The sequence below is a fragment of the Melopsittacus undulatus genome, chromosome 2 (genome assembly GCF_012275295.1).
Source record: "Melopsittacus undulatus isolate bMelUnd1 chromosome 2, bMelUnd1.mat.Z, whole genome shotgun sequence".
Classification (NCBI taxonomy): Eukaryota; Metazoa; Chordata; class Aves; order Psittaciformes; family Psittaculidae; genus Melopsittacus; species Melopsittacus undulatus.
This window is the reverse complement of record NC_047528.1, coordinates 65,959,995-65,982,742: the sequence shown is the minus strand read 5'-3', so window position 1 is coordinate 65,982,742 and position 22,748 is coordinate 65,959,995. Positions and strand designations below refer to the sequence as shown.

At 35.6% G+C, this 22,748-nt stretch overlaps 1 protein-coding gene across 1 annotated transcript in view; it reads right to left on the bottom strand.

Moving 5' to 3' along the window:
- Nucleotides 1–22,748, bottom strand: part of VWA3B (von Willebrand factor A domain containing 3B) — a 60,010-nt gene that overhangs the window by 16,653 nt on the left and 20,609 nt on the right. Inside the window, exons 8-20 of the mRNA XM_034059951.1 lie at nt 21,573–21,689; nt 18,527–18,723; nt 17,752–17,906; nt 15,603–15,741; nt 14,058–14,189; nt 10,643–10,752; nt 8,567–8,750; nt 7,033–7,160; nt 5,408–5,514; nt 4,712–4,867; nt 3,547–3,586; nt 3,261–3,417; nt 199–317 (exon numbers count right to left, since the gene is read on the bottom strand). Of these exons, the coding sequence (XP_033915842.1) occupies nt 199–317; nt 3,261–3,417; nt 3,547–3,586; nt 4,712–4,867; nt 5,408–5,514; nt 7,033–7,160; nt 8,567–8,750; nt 10,643–10,752; nt 14,058–14,189; nt 15,603–15,741; nt 17,752–17,906; nt 18,527–18,723; nt 21,573–21,689 (1,741 nt within the window). The remainder of the gene's footprint in view (nt 1–198; nt 318–3,260; nt 3,418–3,546; nt 3,587–4,711; nt 4,868–5,407; nt 5,515–7,032; nt 7,161–8,566; nt 8,751–10,642; nt 10,753–14,057; nt 14,190–15,602; nt 15,742–17,751; nt 17,907–18,526; nt 18,724–21,572; nt 21,690–22,748) is intronic.

The window sequence follows — 22,748 nt, the reverse complement described above, 5'->3', positions numbered from 1 at the left end:
ACCTGGGTCTCTTAATCCTACTTCTTTTTTTTTTTTTAAGAAAATAAACATTTCTTCTATAGGTAAATGGTGGATTAAAGTATGTCAGTGTGCAGAATCACCAGTATTAAACAAAGCATGTGTGAGTGAATATCCAGTACATAAGAAAAATCTGAAATTAGACCTCAAACTTGATAAATTTCTAATGAGTAGACTTGCCTTTCATAGGATTTAATTGCTTGTTCCAGCTTCTCTTTATAGGCATCAAGATTCACTGCCTGAGGATTAACTAGTGTGATCCACTTCTTGTTGTTGCCAACGTGGGCCAATGGTAGGATCTGTTATACAATAAAAGACAAAAACTTCATTTATTGTACAACTTTTCCTACACCAGTATAACTTAATGCCTATGAGTCCATGTCCAAGGATCAGAACAGCTAGAGGGACCACTGGAAGGCTGCAGAAAGATCTGAGCACCCCAAAGAAATGTCAGAATTAAGACATAGATTCCAGCCCGCTAATAAAATCTTCTGAAATTACACAATCTCTTTATCTAGAAGTTGCAAATTAAGATTCCTAAGTACTAATTAAGTCTAACTAAATCAGTACTGTCAAACAATTCACTTTAGTAATGGAAAGGTTGGTCAGAACGGAGACAAGAATGTCTGAAGCACGACTATATTCCAGGTTGTACTGCTTTAAAACAAGACTCTACCAGCATCTAATTCTAGCATACTGGTGTGTTAGTTACTTTTTTAATGTATTTAATACTCTTATTCAGGAGGATCATATTTTCTAAGGAACTGGAGTACTAAAAATTAAGAGAGACATTTTTAAACATTGAGCTGATGATCAAAGAATGAACAAGGTGGATATTGCTCACTGAAACTAGTCTTACTTAACCACAATAAGACATAGGAACCTAACCAGCTTGAGCAGAATCAGGAAGTTCAATACCTTTCAAACCTCAAAATACAGCATTGACATAAGTCAACTTCTTTACAAAATAAGAAGTCATACACTTACAAGTAGACCTTCAAAAGGCAGAGAAAAAGGTAGAAAAGGATGACAGAGAGGAGTAAAGATGCTTTCTCGGTCTGTCAGTCCAAAGTGTTGCCATCATTCAGCCTCTTAAATTACTCCGCAGTTCATGTAAGAAAAGTATTCTGGTTTTGGCTGGGATAGAGTTGTTTTGCTCAGATTGGTTTTTTTTTCTCAATAGCCAATGCAGTGTTGTGTTTTGGATTTAGTATGAGAACAATGTTTATAACACACTGATGTTATTGCTAAGTAGTACTTACTTTAAGCCAAAGACTTTCCAGTCTCTCTCATGCTATGCCAGGGAGGAAGTGCACAAGAAGCCAAGCGAGAGCAAAGATAGGACAGCTAACCCAAACTAGCCAAAGGGATATTCCATACCACAGAATGTCATGTTCAGTATAATGACTGGGGGAGTTGGCCAGAAGCCACTGATCACTGCTTGGGGATGAGCTGGGCATTAGTCAGGAGATGATGAGCAATTGCATTGAGCATCACCTGTGTTTCTTGAATTTTACTCCTCTTTCTCTTTTTCCTAATATTATTTATTATTGTTATTGTTATTATTGTGACTGTACTTTATTTCAATTATGTAACTGTTCTTAACTCTATCTGCAGGTTTTGTGGTTTTCCAGTTCTTCCCCCCATCCCACAAGGCAGTGGAGAGGACTAGGGGAAGTGAGTGAGCAGTTGTGTGGTACTTAGTTGGTGGCCGGTGTTAAACCATGACAAAAAAACCCTATTTTATACATCAATGTCCTGATAATGATTACAATCAGAAAAAAATCCAAGAAATAAATGGAGAAGATGGGGAATGTTACTCTCCCCAGAAATGTCGCCAACACATACGGTTAAGTGGGAAGCTTCTCCAAGTGCCTGTCTGAGATCAGTATATAGATGACAAAAAGATGGATGAGGTTCAGTTTAAATAAATCTAAAATCCCTGTTCGGGGAATAAGGGAAGAAATCAGAAAATAAAATACTAAAAAAACTTCTTTAATGGGAACATTTTTCAGTTATGTTTTACTTGTGTTTGAATCATTACAGCCTAGCTGGATTCCAAATTACTGTAGCATGACCATTTTTTCAGAAGCACTTTATATTTATTGTATATATATATATAACTACCCATGAGATTCATATGACTTTAAATTCCCTTCTCTTTCTGAGGACATCTTTTCTCTTATTAATAAATCTATGTCACATCAGTGCCAGACCACATCTAAGCTCCTAATACTGAATTAATCTTGAGATCTCTTAGAAGATAAAGTTAATGGGAACATATTAGTTTGAAGTATCTTGCCAGAGACAGATGAGGTAAACCTCTGCCCAGAAATGTGAGCCATGAAATCTCACTACTTGTCATTTTGAGGAGGATCTTGAAAGCTGAAGGGCAAGAAACAGAGTACCTCTCTTCCAGTTTCATATTGCCATGGTTGTTGTCTGTTGTGTTACTCAAACCAAGTTAATAAAAATTCAGCAGGGCTTTACCATGCAGGAGCCCGCTGTTACATTTCCTAACAGATTTCTAGAGTGACCTCAAGTACAAACAGCATCACCTGCAAAATTAACATTTCATACAGTTTATAAAACACTTTGAATAGAATATGAGGGGCAGACAGACAAAATCATGTTATTATGGTATTGAAGAGTAAAAGAAGAATTTAATGTGTTCTTAGCAAATACTAAACTTGAAATACTGCGTGGAATGGCAATTAGAGCTTCATGATACACAATTTATTGTAAATTTTACAGTCTCACAATTGCCTACACCTATCAGATTTCAATTTTAGTTATTGAATTCAAATATTTTTCAAAAGGTCTTAGCAGACCCATGTAAACCTTGAGAATGTACAAATCCATGAACTGTGCACCTGCAAAGTTTTCCAAATGAATTTATGGACCTAAAATAAATACTTCAGTGAATTAATATGTCTCAGTAGAGGCTATGGTGCTTGAGAAATTGCTGAATACCTGATGGCTGCACACTGCCATCAACTGGTAACTGTGAAAGAAAAAAAATATAGCTCTAAAACTTAATGAGAAAGTCTGCAAGAAATACTATTAACTATCAGTTTTATCTTCTTACTGATGCATGAATAAACATTCAGATTTAGTGGATATCAACCATCTACAATAAACACTAGGGAATGAAATTATGACATTTATATAAATGAATAAAAACTTTCTAAAAACAGTATCAAGCTTTTTTTGTTTGCTTTGAAGCAGTGTGTGAGCATTACCTTATCAAATACTTTAGAAACTACGTGTTTGTCCAGAACTGGGATGTATTTGGCACCATGAGGAACAGCAGTAGGAGCTAAGGCATCCACGATGGTGAGTCGCCTAGCAACCAAGCCATGGGTCTTTAACCAAAGAGCTGAAGAGATATCTAAAGAACTAGGAAAAAAAAAAACCAAAAACCTGTTAGATGTAGCACAAGGTAGAAGTACATTTGAGAAGTTTGAAATGACAGAAGAAAAATATAAACCATTTGTGCAATGTATGTATATATGAGCCCAGACATACCTTTTAGATGCCCTTTTCACAGATTTCTGCACCTTCAGATCTAAGATGAAACATTTGCATTTCATTAGCTCACAAGTTTTGTGCACACGAAAATACACAAATATAAACTGACATATAATAGCATAATTTTTTTTAATTTTAGCTTACTAGCAGTGTCACAAAGACTACACAGTAATCACAGTAATGTCTAATTAGAATGTTAAATTAATCAATATGAATTATGTTTCCTGTGTTTCTTGGTGCTTGATCAATAATAACAATGCTACTAAATGACTCATGAGCCCTAATTAATCAATGAGAAAATTTATAAAATAGTTGGGGAATAATTTAATTTAAAAGAAAAATAAACTTGGTATGTACGTATTTCTTATAACAACAACAAGAAAAAGACTATCTGGTTTATTTCCCATTTCAAGATGTGATACCAATACTAGTGATATCAATAGTGAGATGGCTGGGAGTGGCCAATCTAAGGTATACTGCTATGAAAATCTGTGTAAAATGTATATAAAGAACTAAAAATAAGGCACTGAAATGTAAAAAAGTCAAACATCTTTAAGTATGTAGGTGACTTTTTAGAACAACTTAGAGGACCTAGTATAAAGTCCAGAGTTGCACAAATTCCTGAGAGACCAGAAAACTATTTGGATGTATATCCAAGCCCCACTGGAAATACTTTTGTCTGTATATACGTGTCTATCCCAGAGAGTATGTTTTTTTTCATGTCTAAGCATACTAATAAAGTGCAACCTCCTTTTACATTGGTACCAAAGAATTAGAGCCACCATTCAGCTTTAACCTCAGCATTGAAGGTAACTACAAATTACTGTATCTCAACAAGCTGTTAGTGTATAACAAGATTCCCAAGATGTATTTACTCTGTTGATAAGAAGCATCTGTGATATCCTTCCAGCAGTGTAAGGCATAGTTGTATCACTGTTGCCTCATACTGTGGAAATGACTAAGCTGCTGTAAACTTAATAGCTTGGGCACAGGCAGAAGTCTGGCTGCACATGTAAGGGCCCTGTTACAATATCCTTCTGCAGGTCCCAGCTCTCTGCATCTGATCTTCCAACCCTTTGTGCTCCATTTCTGCACACTTTTGCCTCAAAGGAGGTACCTTTAGTTACAAATACAGCAGGAGAAATGTTATTGTCGGCCCCACCCAGAGACTCCTGTTCTGGCAACTTGCCTTCACAAGTGGTTGTACATTTCACACTCTTTTTGACAGAAAACCTCTTTTTTTCAGGAAATATTCCTTCCTCTGGGCTTTCTTCCCTAGATTTCCTGAGTATCCGTAGCAGACTCGTCTTAGTTTGCTCTGTAGGTGTTGGAAAGAAAGAAAGAGCTAACTTACTGCTCAAATATCTGTCTGGGATTTTTGAGATCTCCTTTGGTATTCAGTCTCAATTTTTAAGGGAGTGTCTACACAAGACTTCAAACACAATCAGTCCTAATTTGTACTTTGTACTTTCCCAAGGATGAAAAGTACTTTTACATCAGCTGAGTAAACTTGGTTTCAGACTGCATACAAAGCATGCTTCAAAGAGAAGCTTAGTGTTACAGGTGTAATAAGCAGAAATATTAGTGTAAGCAATGCTGTAACTAATGAAACATAGAGCAGGTCTTCATTCGTGACAATTATGTACTTATTTAGAATAAAAAGAGATAAGGGTTTAATAATTACTGTTAAAAAAACTTACCAAAAAAAATTACAAAATTAGAATTTCAGAAGGACAATTGTTTAAATCAGTAAAGGATTTGTTTGTTCCTACAAGAGTGCTTTTTTAATATTCTTAACTGAATCTTTCCAAATTAGTGAATAAATTCTGCTAGTAACTACAGTTCATTTTAGTCTTACCTGCATATAATGCTTTTTTCCTTTGGGCTGGACTGTCAGCAGTGGTTTGCCAGGTTTGCTGATGTGGCGTCAGTGTTGGCTCTTCTGAAGCACAGCATGGCCTACTGCTAAGAGCAGAAGTACTCAGCTCCTCAACATGTTTGCTTACAGATGACACAGTGTTTATCTGCTTGTGATTTCTGCTTGTGACAAAAAGAAGAAACAAACAGGAAAAAACTCCAAGCATATGACACTGGTTGAAAAAAATGCTAAGTTGTAGTCTTCTGGAAATTTGAATACTAATTTCACATGCTTCAAACAGTATAAAATATTTTCTCTATTACCCAAGTCTGCATTTCAAAGGGGAGTTCAAATGTTAAAATATTCTTATTTTTTTAAACTATTTAAAAGTAATTTCTTAGTCTGTTTAAAAGATGTTCATTACTTTTAAGGCAATACCCTCATATATTTTTAATATTCCATATTTTTATATATTCCATATATTTTTAATATTCAGAATATTCCATAATAGCCACTTAGAGTCCTGGGGGAAAGAGTAAACCTGCCATCAGCTAAGAAAATAACTAACACACAAATATATATATATATGCTCATATGTGTGTGTATATATATATACACACACACATTTATACCTATGATGCAGCATGAATAAAATATAAAATATGCAAATTCTGAAATAAACATCTACATTTTCACACTGGACAACCCAGCCGACCTTCTACATGGAATCTTTCCACAGCACTTTCCACTTTCAATATATTTTACTTTCTTTTTAATAAATTTAACTTGTTTTTTTTTTTAATAGATTTCTGTCTTACAAATCTGGACATTATTAAATATACTTTTTGGGGGGGAAAACTATTTTTTTATTAAGGCTATTCTGTTGAGATTACAAGTAACTTCATATTTAAAGCTAGGTCTGTGTTTGTTCTGCAAACAGAAACTCAGTGTAATCAGACATGCAGAAAGCTTTTCCACAGTAGCTCAAGAGTCTGTCTTAGGTATGCTGTAGGAGGACCCATTTTTTACTTGTTGCTCTTGGCATCCTGAGTTTTTCAGCATGTTTTTCAACTGATGCTGAACATTAAACTAGTTTTAATGATGACAAAGCAAGGATAAATATGGCATGGACATTCAGACTCACATGGTAAAATCACAAATGTGAAAAGAAATAAGCTGAATTTTATTCATAGTCTTTGGCATCTTTTAAACAAATATATGTAATTTATGTTTAAATCAGCGTGTCCCAATGAGTGGCAATTTACTCATGAAGTACCAGGCCAGATCTACCTATAGGACAATAGTTTTCTGTGAATCTTCTCAGAGGGGGGAATTTTAACATATGCTGGAGACAGAAATATATTTTCACCTTTTTGCTTTAATTATTCCTAATAATTTAAAACTATTCAGATATCTGAGATAATTTTGGCTCAGACATCACAGTACCAATGTATTTTTCTTTTTCTGTCTTTTTCTGTAACTGTTGAAAACAGACAAATAAACAGAGAACCTTTTTTTTTCAAAGAGGAGAATGTCAGAGGTTAAAAATGCACGGCAATGAGAAAGGAGAAATGTGACAGATAGCTCCTATCTCTTATTAACATAATAGCAGTATGAGAACATACTTATTCTCTAAATCATTTTCTCCATTACAACAATCCATCATCAGACATTCGTCATGAAAGGTCTTCACTTTCTCCAGGTCTCTTTCTCCTTGCTCAATCTCTCTTTTCAAAAGATGTATGTCTTCATTCTAACAAAAAGAAAATCACAGAATCATAGAATCCCAGAATCAGAGAAACGTACAATAGTTTGTGTTGGATGGGACCTTCAAAGGTCATGTAGTCCAATCAAATGTTCTACTACAATTACTATTAAACATGCTTCATTTTTTAACTGAAACCATGCAAGCTGTCATCATAATTCTGAATAATGTCTCAGGACTGATGTAAAATTTTGTATACTTTTTCAGGTAGTTTCTTGTACTTGGCAATACAGACTTACAAATTACTCTGCATTTTTAGGAAAAGGAAAAACATTCCCCAACAAGCCAGTTACCCTTGAGACGCAAACATCATCAAGATACGAACGTAGCTCCCCTCATTCCCAGCAAGCAAGTACATAATTAAAATATAATACAAGATATGTACATTACAGATGTTGTCCTGTCATTCTACAAGTCACACAGTATCACATACTGTTCCTGATAAATGAGAATTAAAAAACATATTCTTCAAGTAGACAATGGAACTAAATAGGAATCATTTGGACTACAGGAGGAAACAAGAAGGAAATTCCAACAATGATCCCTTTGCAATTCCCACAGGGCCAGAAGTCTGGAGTTGGAGAACACAGACTGCCCCTCATCTTTCCAACATGCTCAATTTCACATAGTCCGCCAGCAGAACCATGGAAATTGCCCAGTACACAGTCTGATACCATTCAAGAGCTGGAGTATTTTCACTACATCTCCTGCTACTGTCTTGTTCCTGATTGCTCTCATTGTTCCACAACCCCCATTTCTAAAAGTTGTAGAACTAATTAACTCTAACCTTAATTAAAAACAAGAATATGCTTTAAATGGGTGTTTCTGATAGTCTATTCAGAAATTTTCTATAGGGATTTGCTAGATTGAGCTGCTTAGTCACACATAATAGATCACTGCTATTACAGTCATTTTACTCATTATAGATCTCTCCCCAGTGGCTACTGTAGAGCAAACTTTAGGCAAAATTCATAGAATCATTCCTTCATCATCATTCAAATTCAGCTCTGATATCTTTCATTTACTGGTATGATACAAACCACAGCTTTATTTTAAAAAGTAACTTATTTTTGAGACCACAGAGATCATCTGTGTTTCTTCCAGAGCTTAATTTGGTCTATATGTATTTTGGGTTTTGGTCTCCAGGGGTTTTTTTTTGCAACAGTAACACTACAAATGTACTTTACAGGATATTTGGGCTTTTTTTTTGTTGTGATCTAGTATAAGTTCATGAGAAAAAATGTCAGACCTTGCTTTCACATCACTTCAAATCTGACTAGCATAAATCCTCTTTTTCAAGAATCTCTTACATGAAATCACAATGATGTGAGTCACCGTTACTTCAATAGAATGATATGATATGAAGAAACAAACACTTATTTTCAGATACTCACAACAATAAACTCCGCAGCATCAGGATCAGTCAAATAAATGTTGTAATAATGGAACCGGCCCTCTGTTTCAGTAGATAGTTCATGTAAAAATTTATTAGCTTCTATATCATCACAGTTGAAGGATACAGTATGGATGGGAACTTTACAGTGAATCTGGACATGAGCCAAAATTATTGGGGGGGGGCTGTAAATCAAAAATGTATATTAAACATGTGGCATCTAGAAATGTATTTATGGAAACATGGAGAATTTGTAAGTATTTTATCAGTCATACTGTTGCTTAGAGACAGATGTAGAGCAGTTAAAAGCATACATTTTGTATGGATAGCAATTTCACATTAAATAAAATGAGCTAATTGAAAACTGAATTTGAAACACTGATACTGCATTAGGACACAGGATACTCTAATAAAATAAAGTGCTAGTTGTAATAAAATCAGTACACTTTGTTTCTGAAATCTTAAAGCAAATGACTAAAGCATAGGAAATTAAACTACTACATTGGTGCTCAGTACGACTAGATGTATATTACAATATTTTTTGACATACATAACTGTTGATATAATTATATTAAGCTAAATTAGTCCAATGAAAAGTTGATTCAATACCAGCAAACAAAATAGAGGTGGAGAAAATAGGAAACCTAGTGTTCCTCCTCCAAGAAAGAAATCAAAATTAGGTGAGAATATACAAGATGTACCATGTCTAAAAATGCTGAAGAATACAGTAGAAAAAGATTATTGTCTCACTTCTCCAACTTTTGGAGATTGTTTTTTTTCTTAAAGTATTCATGCAATTTATGATACTTTTTGAATCTTAGATATATTTAATATTCCTCAGTAATTAATTTCATGTGGTCTTCAGCCCAGCTATTTGCCTAAGTCAGGATTTTGTTGCATATTTGCTATTACAACCAAGCTGAATTTTCAAGGGCAGATAAAGTATTTTTTAAATGCCATTCTCAGCATACAGGCTAGTTTTCACCAGGCATTACAGCTTGAAATTGTTTTTTTACAGCTTTTAATTGTTGTTGCATAGGATGATATAACATGAAATAGCATTATTTAAAGTTATGGTAGCAACATATTAAAAAATAAAAGCATACTTTTGATTTCATTATCCACTTAAAATTAGACTTAAAGCATTTCCAGACTGCTGCTACTCCAGAATTGCACCTACATGAGATCAAATTTGACTCAGTAGGTTAAAAACTGGAATCATACAGAGACCTAATGGAACAATAGAATAGATTGGATATTAGGAAAAACTTCTTCACAGAGAGGGTGATCAGGCATTGGAACAGGCTGCCCAGGGAAGTGGTGGAATCATTGTCCCTAAAAATGTTCAAAACCCATGTTGATGGGGCCCTCAGTGACATGGTTTAGTGGTGGTCTTGGAAGGCCTGGGGTAAGAGTTGGACTTGATGATCTTAGAGGTCTTTTCCAACCTAGTTGATTCTATGATAATATTAATGGTAACACCTTTATATGAGAAAAAAAAATAGGTCCTTCTCAAAAATGACAGCCTTTGTGCAAGTTCTACAGCACAACGTAAGAAGGTGCTTACTCACATATTTAATGTGTTCTTTGAGGGAAAATGTTGAAAATAAACTATTGGGGGCGGGGGGGGTTGATAGCAATAATCTTCTGTTTAAGATTTCAAGCCATTATGCAAGATTGCAGGTTTTTAATATGTAAATCCAGCCATCTCATTGGACCATCATTATTTTTTTTATTTTTAATTCATTATATATTTGTACTAAGTTACAGAGACATTTTATTTAACACAAATTCTAACCCTGATAGTAACATATCCATTTCATTTAATCAATTTATTTAATCTATTACCAGATCCTTAACACAACTCATGAGAAATGTCATGTGTTATCATGCACCGAAGACTGGACTGTGCACGGAGAGTTCTAATCAAAATCCCTTCACAAATAGTACATTTCTCAGATAACATTTTTCAATATTATGACAACATCTGACAGATTCCAAGAGACTCAGCTCTGCAGGTATGATACTCATACTTCAGCCTTCTGACACCACAATACTGCATTTTCTCTTTTCCAACTTCAGAAATACCTGATCAGGTCTCCCATCAGTCAAGAGATAAATTGCCTGTGTGTCAGTATCAGCCAGAGCAATCTGGAGAGCTTTGAGTGTATTTGTGGAACCTCCAACCTAAGAAACCAAAAAGAAAAAAATAAAGAGACAGCTATAAATACTAAGAGTTCTTTGTTCTTAAATTCATAATGACAGTGTGCTGATTTAAAGGATATTACAGAAACAAAATCAGTAATAAAATGGTGAAAATATTTGTCATATAGCTAGAAAAATCAAAACTAGTATCAAAGTAGCATAAATTGGTATCAAATTGGTATTCAGTGCTTATGCAAAGATACAAGCAAAATTCTGGCAACAGAAATATGAGCTGTAAAAGCAGAAGCAATCACTAAAAGACTATAAACAGGTAGGAAGATTTAAAATGAAAGATACCTTCTATTATATTTTCCCACTACAGCTCCTGATTGCCAGCTCAACACACTCCCTTGGAAATACATATTTTACTTAACCAAATAATTCAAAAGCTCCACAAAAGAGGTGCACAGGTTTATTTCTCAAAAATAGGCAAAAGACTTGCTGGTTTTCTGGGCAACGTATTTTCCAAACTGTCTCCCATCTACCCCCTTGGCACATCAATGTAGACATCATTTATTATTTATCACAGAAGTTAGCTATAACCACAAAACATATCCAGTAAAGCAATACTGTGCCCCTTAAATATTCCAATTTGAGCAATACTTGCACTTTCCTTGTGTCATTCGCATATGTAGTAATCGTGATTTGTCTTTTTTTCTTTTATACTAAATGCAACTCTAAACTCACAGAAATTCATTTATGGCTTACAGGAACCTAAAACTACAGTGTGTGTCTTCAGATTTAGTGTACAAAACCTTCCATATTTAAGGGAAATGTAAGGTTTTATCAGTATGGAAAAGTGTTTCATCGTGTGTTAGTCTATCTTTTAATGTAGCCAAAGTAAAAATCCCTGAAAAGATATAAGCGAGTATAACACCTGAGTACCACTCTGGAGGGCAGTGAGGACTGTAAGTGAGGAGAGACTCGGGATCTGCTTATATAATCCATTATGGAAGATAAATGCAAATCCTTAACATTGATCCATACATGCAAAAACATGTTAATAGATATCATTCTTTACTGTGAGAGTGGTGAGGCACTGGAACAGGTTACCCAGAGAAGGTGTGGCTGCCCCACCCCTTGGCAGTGTTCAATGCCAGATTAGACAGGGCTTTGAGCAACCTGGCTTTGAGCAATCTGGTCTAAGTTGAAGGTGTCCCTGCCCGTGGCAGGGGGGTTGGAACTAGATGATCTTTAAGGTCTCTTCCAACCCAAACCATTATATGATTCTATGATTGTTTCTTCAGTCTTATTTGCTGTGTTAAAACTTTTTCCAATCCTTCCCTCCAGCAAAAAGTTATATTAGAAAGGGCAAAGTAAGTAAATCAGGTGAAATGTAATAGGAAATACACTCTGAGAGTGACTCTGTATGGCTGTGTAAGAGTGTATGGGCCAGGCAACAAGATAGCACAGATACTTTTTAACCCTATCTTGTAATTCACAAACAACCCTTACCAGTACCCACTCATAAAAAACAACTAGCCTGAGCCACTTTCTCTGTGTTAAATATATCTACTATTCCCAATATTTTTGTAAGCATTATAAAGTTTTAGATACACTTCACTCATTATTACGTGTAAAATAGCCATCCTGTCTTTTCTCAATAATGGCACATGATTTTGATGATTTGAAACAAAACAACTTCTTCCACTATATTATGGGAATGTACTGCGGATGATAATCTAAAGGAAATAACTATGTATCTTGTGGTAAAAGCTGCTAATTTTAATTTCTCAGTTGCTACTACTACATATGAACACTGTTTTTATCAGTGTTTAAACAAAGTTGACATGCTTCAACTAGGTGGCATAATCACCCCCAGAATTTTAAATGTTGTCACCTCTGAAGGATTTATAAGGAACAGTTTGTTACTGTTTACAGCTCAGCTTCTTTATTCAACAGCCTGGGACCAAAGTGTATAAAATGAGATCAAAGGATCTACTCTGATTAATATTCCAGAGCAATCTTCTGTTCATTTCAGCTTCACTGTAAAGGCAGCTTTCTGATCTCAGACTTATGCTTGCACTCCTTTAAACAGACTAAAAGGTCAGCAGCAGATGTCAGGCTTGAAAAAAGAGACTGTTCTTGTACCATGCCTTGTACCATTTCAGATATCTGGATCTGAGCTTAGAAGGAAACTTATAATCAACAATTCACAACTTCATGAATAATGATGAAAAAGGCCATTCACAAATACATATACAAGATGGTATCAAATTATAGTAGTTCAAAGTATTATTGAATTTGCATGATGCTGAATCACATATATGGTTTAAACAGAGCCAACATTTTAACTCTCAAGGAAGACAGTAAAATTAAGTTTAGTAACCTCAGTTATAAGTAGTCACCCACTACTCAGTGAGGCCACACTAATAATTTCTTTTCTCCATGTATTTGTCTATTTTCTGAGAAAATCAAGTTATTTATCTTGCTTTGTAGTCTCAGAGGTACTATGTAGCTTCCCCAATTCCCTCATCCCCAGGAATTTCATTAAGTCTAAGGAAGAGCTGTCATAATGTTCTTTTATTATACAAATAATAAATTTATTATTATATTTTTATTATATAAACTTTTTTTTGTGTTAGAAAACACAGTATAGGGTATATCTGCATTGTTATATTACTGGTTTTCAGCCCTGTACTCATAATATTGCTGTCCACATTTGACACATTAAGTGGTCCTAAAGCTGCGGATGATTACAATCTGGTAGCTGTCTGTGGCTGACCACAAGCATTTCTGTTTCAGGGAAAAATCCTCAGATTTTGGCCACTGGCAGAGAAAGAGTATTGGGTAGGTAGACAGATATTTGGTCTGAGTATGGTTGCTTTCATGTTCCTATGAAGGCTGATGTCAGCTATCTATGCACCAAATAAGAGCAAAAATGCTCCTCCAGCTTACTGGAACCAATTTCCTGTATCATCTCTGAGCTGCAGGTCTGCCAGCCACAGCCCTCATCTGTGCAGCAGCCCTGCAGAAGGAGTGACAAATTCAGACACAGGGTCTGAGCACTGTCATGGTTCCTACCATGACATATAGGCCAATGTTTGCATTGTGCCTACTAAACATAGCAGGCTGCAAGTTGAATTAGTATGATCTTATAAACAAGTGCACTGTTAAAGGATTTTTATACCTGACAGTACTCAGATATACTGAAGTCATCATCACCTATATTTTCAGCTTACTCAAGTCAAATACTTAGTCCAAAAATACCCCCGCCATACTGAAAGAGAAGACACAACTATAACTCTGTACAAACATGCTTTGTGATAATTAAGTTGCCATGTTACCTTAAGCCCTTTTATCCAAAGCCAGGCATCTTGCAAATTTTCCTCATTAACTTCAGCAAGTTTCTCTTGCCATGCCAATGCTTGGGCACTAAATTTCACGAAGTTAAATCTCTTTTTGTGTCTCAGCTGTTCCTGCAAAATACAGCACCTGAACTTTATTCAGTCTTAAAAGAAAGAATACTTATATCCTGAAACACTGCCTAATATGAGTTATTTTAATTAATATACAGTTGATTATATGGTTACAATATATTATGATAATATTCAGTTATGGTGTACAGAGAGACATACAAAGACAGAGACAATTATTGCCTGGAATTATTAAGATTACTTGAGCTTCCCAATATAAACCTCCATTGACTCATACTTGTCAAACCACTTGAACAGCAAATGTCTAGGAGGGCAAGAAAGAGAGACACGAAACTGGGTGTGAGAAATTATTAAGAAAGTGGTGTATAAAAGAGATTGCTACTGCTTACCAAAGGAAACTCAAATCAGAAACAAAGATCATTTAGAGAGGGAGAATGAGAATCAAAAGTAGAGCACTGGCAAGGGGAACTAGGACAGCAGGAGAGAATTAAGTTAAGAATTTGCTGAAGTTGCTTTTGGACCAAAGTTATAAGGAGGGGAAGATTTATGCAAGCTAATACAAACTTTCAGAGCCTGAAATCTTTGTCTCACTTTCATCTCCATTTTTGTGCAGCTGCCTGTGAAACTTCCTGGCACAGTATCTAATAATTTTCTAGTGCTAGTGATCTGCCTTTAGGACCACATTGTACTATGTCCTAGTAGTTGTGCACTTAGCTCAAAAACGTCTCTGTTATAGTTATAAATTTTCTAGTCCTACTAATGATTCCCATGAATGCCAGACTGAGAGAATTTTTGTCAGTTACTCCCCTGAAGTAAAAAAAAAAAAAGTTAAAAAAAGTTAAGATTAAACAGTGCCTGCTTCTTTCAAATATTAATGTAAGCTTAGGTGACATCATTGTAGATTTCTAAAACTAGGTGAAACAAACTATCTCTTAGGTGTGTCTCCCAGTACTCACTGCTTTTGAGGTACTTGTGCACTTTGTAATGTTCTGAGTCACTGTAAGATGCAAGCAAGTTCAAAATGTTCTACACCCTTTATTGTAGAAGTATGAAGGTGAATCTAGAATACATGTCACAAATCACAACATGCCAGTGGAATCAGATGATACTGCTTAAAAATACAAATAAAAATGCCAGAAGGTGTTTCATTGCATAGCATTTTTTTGGGGAGAGGGGGTGAAGTGGTGGTTGGTTTGGGGTTTTTTTAAGAGGGAAGTGACTCGAGGTAAATAAGAACTACTTAAAACTTCTTTTCTCCAGATTTTTTTCAAATGTTTGTACAAATTAAGGAAAAATATAAATTTTTAACTAATCACACCACGAAAGCTAAAAATATTTTTACAAAGCTGTTATTTTTAAATTATGGTTTTTTAAATATTAGAGTAACAACCACCCAAGAAAGATCAGCCTACTGTAAAATGCTCCTCAGTCTTCAGAATCATCACTTTATCATACCTGTATGAGCTGAAATATTTTCTCCTTCACCAGTGGCAACTTGTCTTTCATAGACTGGGATGTATCAATGAGAATATAGACATCATCTTCAAACACATTCCCAAAGAGACCTCTGCTTCCTTGTTGAAGCCACTTAATCCTCGGGAAGAAAAAAATCAAAACCTGGTCTGTAAAATTTTTAGTGCTTTGCTCATTAGAATCTAACAGGAAGGATCTTTTTACCATTCCTTTACTTCTTACTTTCTTTCCCTAAGCACCTTATACTAGTCACTGTCAGAAGCTGTATATTAGGCTTGATGAACCAATCCTACATCACTACATAACAACACAAGGCATTTTTTTTTCTAATTTCTGTAGGACTCTAGAGACAGACAAAACAGACAAAGCAATAAAAGATCTTTATGAAGCCAACTATTGGGTACTTTGAGCTGGGAAATTCCATGTGGAAGTAACTGTTAACTATTGCCCCTGTAACTGTTCTCCAGCATGAACTCAAGAAATCATTTAAGCATAGACTAATCTACCTCCCTTTTCAGGAAACCACTTGAGAATCTATTCTGCAAGGAACTTAAGCACTTTGAAGTGTCTTAACATAATACAGATGCTTCAATGTTTTGCTGACCTTGAGCCTTAAATACAGACTTCGTTTTACATTTTAAACAGGATTGAAGCATACCTGCCAGTTAAATATGTGCATACATACTGCTGCATACAAGAACATTTCCTTAGTAACGGCTGCATCAGGTCCAAATCTGATTTCCCTTGGGAGTCATAAACTACTTGTCTACTCTGAAACAGAGACATTTAACAGACGGAATAAAATGGGCCTAGGAAAAAAAATGATGTCATGGAAACTTAGAAGATCCTGTTACATTTGCTACTGAGAGCTATTTTGTCATCAGTTATTTTCCCCAAAGTGTTTGATGAGGTCAACCAACACTTTTTAACAATTAGATGAACCATTCAAAACAGCAAATCCATAAACTTGGCTTGGACTTCAAAACTACATACTCATCAAAATCCCTCACCTCAAATTTTTCTGTCACAGTATGTAAATACTATCCTAAATACAGCAAGATGAAGATAAACTGAAAGGAATAACACAACTCTCTCTGACCTTGATAAATGTAATCAAGCTGTTATACTTTTGGTAGAGAAGCAGCAATAAAATAAAAATTCTCATCCTGCTTTTTTCAGCAAGACTTTTCACTGTCCTAATGTGAGACATTAGGACAATGACTCATTGATTTCAGTGATACATCTTATTAGCCACAGGAGTCGTGGCTGCCCTATCCCTGGTAGTGTTCAAGACCAGGCTGGATAGACTTTGAGCAACCTGGTCTATGGGAAGGTGTTCCTACCGATGGCAGGGGAGTTGGAACTAAATGGTCTTTAAGGTCCCTTCCAAACCAAACCATTCTATGATTCTAATATACAAAAGAGAGGACAACATTTATTCTTTCTTTTGGTTCTACAGTATCCATTTTTGAAGTTTCCTTCTTCTCCTAATGTAGGTATAAAAGCCAATTTACTTGAGAGCATCTTTAGACCAGATGCATCACATCCTCAGATTGCTTATTTTTTGGTAGATGTCCTGCAAAATCTAAGAGTGTATCTATATGGCTGCAGAAAAGTAAACTAGGGAGATAGCTTGGGCACTGAACTTCTGATCTTATGCCTGATTAGCTCATGCCTTGACTATGATCAAGACTGTTTAAACTTGTCTTCAACACAAAATTGCAAAAAAGACAGGTAACCACTATCGGTATCAGCACAAGCCAAACCGTGCTACTTGGTGTCAGAGGTATCACAAGGATGTACACAGGATGAATCTTTACAAAGCTTTATTGATGATTCCAGAAGTTCTCTGTCACCTTATGTCCTGATGCTTTTTGGCAGTATTTTAGCAGTATTTTAGTAATGTGCAAACTGACTCACATTTGTGTTCCAGAACAAAAGATAAAACTGTTCATCAGTTTTCTCACATGGCTACTAAGAAATTCTACACACAAGATTCTAATCTAAAATGGATTTCTGGCTTAATACTGGCAGTTTACCAACAACTTAAGCTTCTTATGACAGTAAATGTCAAACATTTCAACACCAACATAAAATAATATAAACTGATTTTACATGACAGAACACTAACCTTCCTTCCACTAGTCTGAGAGCTGTCCTCATTTTCTCTTCATACTGCTTATACTTTTCTGTACTAACATATAGGTGAACGATAGATCCATCCTTCCAGAAGGTATGTACAAATCTGTTGCAGTATTTTGCATGAATTACCTTCCTTTTTGTCTCCTACAGCCAAGAAAAACATGGTTTATGTTCCAAAACACATTATTTTGCAGTAATAACCAGTGAACAAACTTCAAAGGTACATGCTTGTTGTACATGAACAGGTGAAGATAGGGACAGGGTGGCAAAAGCCAGTAGAAACCAGTTTTATTCCTGTAGCTAGCAAGAACAGAAGCTTACCAAATAGTGTAATGATAAATCTTGAGAAAAACAAACAGAGCGCAAATTAATCCAAATTTGTTTAAAGACTTGTTTAAAGACTTGCAAATACTGGAGCAGCTGAGACCAACACTTCTAAGGAAAAATAAAGATGACAAGCTTTGACCTACCCCACACAAAGGCATAGCAAAACAAGGCATTGCTTAAGCCAGTTCTGCTTCTTCTTTGCAAACTATACATGGACCAGGAAAGACTGCTTGAAACAGCAATTTTCAAACAGCCCTTTGATACAATCTTATTTATGAACACTTTTGTCCCAGCTCACTAATACGCTGATTTTAACAAAACCTGCAAAATAACAGACCATACACTTAATTATAAATTCATCTATTAGCCAAATTTCCAAGCTTTAAAAGAAAAACCAAGGAACTCATAGGACATGAGGGAAAATTAACAATACCCACAGCATCAGTTTGTGAAGATTCATCTTCTGGTTTAGTTTTTATGTCAACAATCCCATCCACATGGCGAAAAGTACAATCAGCAAGTGCATCATACAGTGTGAGCTTCTGAGCTTTCAAGCCATACTTCTCCAACCACTTCTCAGAAGTCAAATACTTGTCAGATGTATGTTTTCGTAATGAATGATCACCTTTGGTTGCTAATAAAGAAAATAAACCAAAAAAAAAAATCTCCTGTAGAACACAGTTCATTTTGGATAACCTATTTTCAAAAACAGGCTATGATACCAGAGTCAAAATTTCCCAAATTGTCCCGCTTGCACTGACAGTATAGGAGTGAGTGGACATTTCTGACTGCTTTTTGATATTCTCTATTTTGGTAGCTGGCCTTTTCCTTATCAGACAATTCTTTGCAACAAATTCCTTTGTAACTGGAACAAACCCATCAGAAGAGAGAGAATAAAGAAGATAAATAGCTACAAGATCAACATATAAAAGGAATATTCTTAGTAGTATGAAGGTTGGCTTAACCTTCATACTAGTTGAATTACAAAATGCCAGAAAGGATTCCTTTATAACATATCTAACTTCAAGGAGAATAATTTGAGAAAATGAAGCAACAGCAGATAAAATTGAAAATGCAGCTGAGAATATTGTTTAACATTGCAATTGGTCTTTTTTCAGAGTAGACCATTTAATGTAAAAAGCAAACTACAATGTCTTTGGAAGAGATTTTATTGTGTTTCTCTGCAAGATTGCGTTTTTATAGGCTGAGTGTTGCACCATGTATCCCAAGCCACAAATCACTTGTGTGCCATCCTAACTCATTTTCGGTAGCTCTACACCCTCCTTCTAGCTTTTTTAATTGATACTGAAAGAAACAGGGTGTTCTTTTTTGTCTGATCTGGTATGACAGTTCTTATGTTACTCTTTTATATCATTTATGTCTTAGAAATTTTCTAGGGACCATCTTAAGGTTGGGCACTGCATATCTCTAGATACTGGCAATAGGGTAGAGGGCTCTACAGTCACTTGTCACTAGTTCAATAAACCACACCTAAACCAAATGTCCCAGCAGTGGATCCCATAGCAGGGTGAATTTATTTTGTCACACTCCAACTTTGGTGAACCTAGGTGGTGTAAACATCTACTTTACTAAGATACAGCTACAGTGACAACAGTATTGAGATCCTAAGCCTGTAAACAAACCTATGGAGACATCTACTGCCTTAACACACACACAGATGAGCCAGCATCAGGGCAGGTGTAGAGTTAGACCTGTTCATGTGGAAACATGTTTGATTGCTTATGGTCCTTAGAAAAGCCAGTGTGGCAAGTGTCACAAATACACTCACATAATTTAAAAAATAAAATTGTTGTTTTCCTTCTTCCACGTGCTTTATGTAAAAACCACATCTCATTTCAGTTAACTAGTGCATTTTCTGGAGAGTCAACAGAAAAAAGTACCTATTTTTTTCTGTTTCTTCTCCTGTAGGACATTGCAATCTTCAGAACAAACTACATTTTGAAGCAGAGCATTTCAAACAGCTCAGGAAGGCAAAACCAGGAAGAAATGCAGACAGACAGAAAGACTGCAGCTATTTGGATCAATGGGAAACAGTCAAACAATGCTGAAGAGCTGACAAAATAAATCACACTGTAAGTTCATTTATTTTAATTTATTTATGATTGTGTAGGAAGACAAACACTAAAAGAACATTAAAGCTGCATGGTCAGGAATACATAAATAAACACTGAAATTAGGGCTGCCCTTGCAGATTTATTGTGGCCTTTTTGTTCATATGCATTACGGTATAGCTGTTTAACGTCATATGGGAAGTCCTGTTCATTCAGAAGATGCTATTATCAGTATAAAGAACTGTATTATGCCTTCACAGTAGACAAAAATCAAGCTTAAGTCCTGCAGAGTTATGTTACTGACAGATGTTCAAACCCAGTGCAGACAAAGTTCCCAACTACAAATCTTAAACATTACTACCCCAGTCACAGAACTCAACACACTGATGAGAGTTCAAGTGACTGACAAACTGACTGTACAAAGCATTCCTCAGCAGGTGACCCAGAAAAGGGTGTCTGGCCTCAGCCTCCACCTAGCTAAAGCAAAAGCAATTGCACTGCACAAACAATACCGGAGCTACACAAAATCACTGATGCCTTGTGCTAATTCAACCCAAATCTTGTAACAACGTATGAAAAAAATATCACCAGACAGCATGTAAATATGTTAAAAACAGGGACTAATGCAGAATACAGGTACTAACAATCACAGCTATAATCCTGAAGATCCACCCCCTGAGTTGCAGTCCTGCACTTGAAGCTGCCTAGAATCTACAGGTTCCTGAGTTTTCAGTATTTAAGTCTTGTCAGTGTGATAGTTCTGCTCCAGAGCATGCCCAGAGCACCTCCATCTTAGGTTGAGCTTCTTACCATCCCCTGTTTAAGCCTTCAAGCTCACCATCAAGGCTGAGCTTCTCACCATCCCCTGTTTAAGCCTTCCAGAGATTCAGAAACCAGATATGTTGCTTCTGTCTCCAGCAGGGCTCAATCCAATCAGTATGCATAGAACAAATGGATCATGTTCTAGGCCAAACATAATGGGAACTATTAGTTTAATGAACAAATGTGGGTGTTTCTCCATGTTTCTTAAAACAAAAGCTGTCAGAACACTCATCCAGAATCTGTTTCAGTCCTCTACCTTTGACTATAAGAATTCAAATCCACACTTCTTCACTTTTAGGGAGTTTCAATATCTTGAAATCTAGACAATTTCTAAACCTAATCACTGGTGAACTAAAAATGGTGTGTTTAGGTTGAGCTGTTAAAGTTCAGCAGGTTTAAGCAGTAGTAAACAGATTTGCAATGGAAAGATTTCAGCAACCCTAAGTTTAGATGCCCGGTGTAAGTGCTACTTGTACATAGGTATTCCTGAGCAAATCATCCCCAAATTGATATGTAATAAAACTGTTCACAAATAAAATACCAATCATTAATATAATGGCAACTGTCTTGAAAGAAACGTAAATTATACCATCTTGAGAAGCAGATTGGTCAGATTCTGATAAAATTTTCTGAATTTGTCTTGCTGTACTCTTGGCTTCCTCTAATTCCTTCCAGATCAAAAAGACATCTTCACGGACACCAGCTACTACAAAAGAAATCATAAATAGAACTTGATATTTTGACACAATTTTTGCTTTTTATAACTCCTCAGTTACCACAAAGTCATTGGTCAGATGTTCCCATATGACCTTGTTTTCTCAGTCACTGCTGGGCCTCAAATGCTGTTCTCTGACATACTTCAAAAGGGGGCTCAAAGCTGACAACAGGATATGAGAGGTGCTTAGCCTGGTTGAAGTAACCTCCAGAGCTGGCAACAGATTGTTCCCACAATGGAAGCAAATCATTTTTAACGCTTTCAGATAATAATAAGCAAACTCCCCAAAGGAATTCACACATTGCCCCCTGGGCCTCATTGAAAAACCTCCCTCCAAATGTTAGACCCAACTCTAAAACTTTAAAGAGAAGACATTTTCCACTCAAATTTCAATTCTCTTAAAGTACATAAATACCTTTACTTAAAATTAAATCTTCTTTTCCTGAAGAGTCTGTGATGAAATTTTGCTAATATAAGTTGATTTTTACCTTAACAATTCTCAACAGTCATAAATAAATGCTACAAAATAAAGTGTTTTACTATGAGGATATAATCTCAAAAAACTTGGGAAAATCCAAAGATGGAGTTGATAAAAGGTTTTATTAATCTCAAAAGATATGTTTGTCTTGATTTTTAAAGTATATATTTATTTAGGAGAATACAATTATTAAAATTGAGGCAACATGTATACCTAAGTAGTATGGACACTATTAAAAGATGTGTTAAATTAGGTTAGCCTTAGAGTTTAATTTGCAGTATAGCAGAATACACAAAACCTGTTTGTAGTATTGCAGTAAAAATATAAAATAAACTGAATAACGAGCTATCCTAACAACAAACACAGACTACAACCCATTGCAGATTACAATACATTATGAATTGTGCACAAAGATACTGAACAAGGCAACTATATCTTATCGTGTAGTGGTTTGATGAATATAGAGTGGTGGTTCACTGTATAAAAGATAAGACACGCAAACTTGTCTACTAAAATAGGCTATCAGTAAACAAACAAACCTGATAACTCTGTTCTTTGGTAAACTTCCCTGA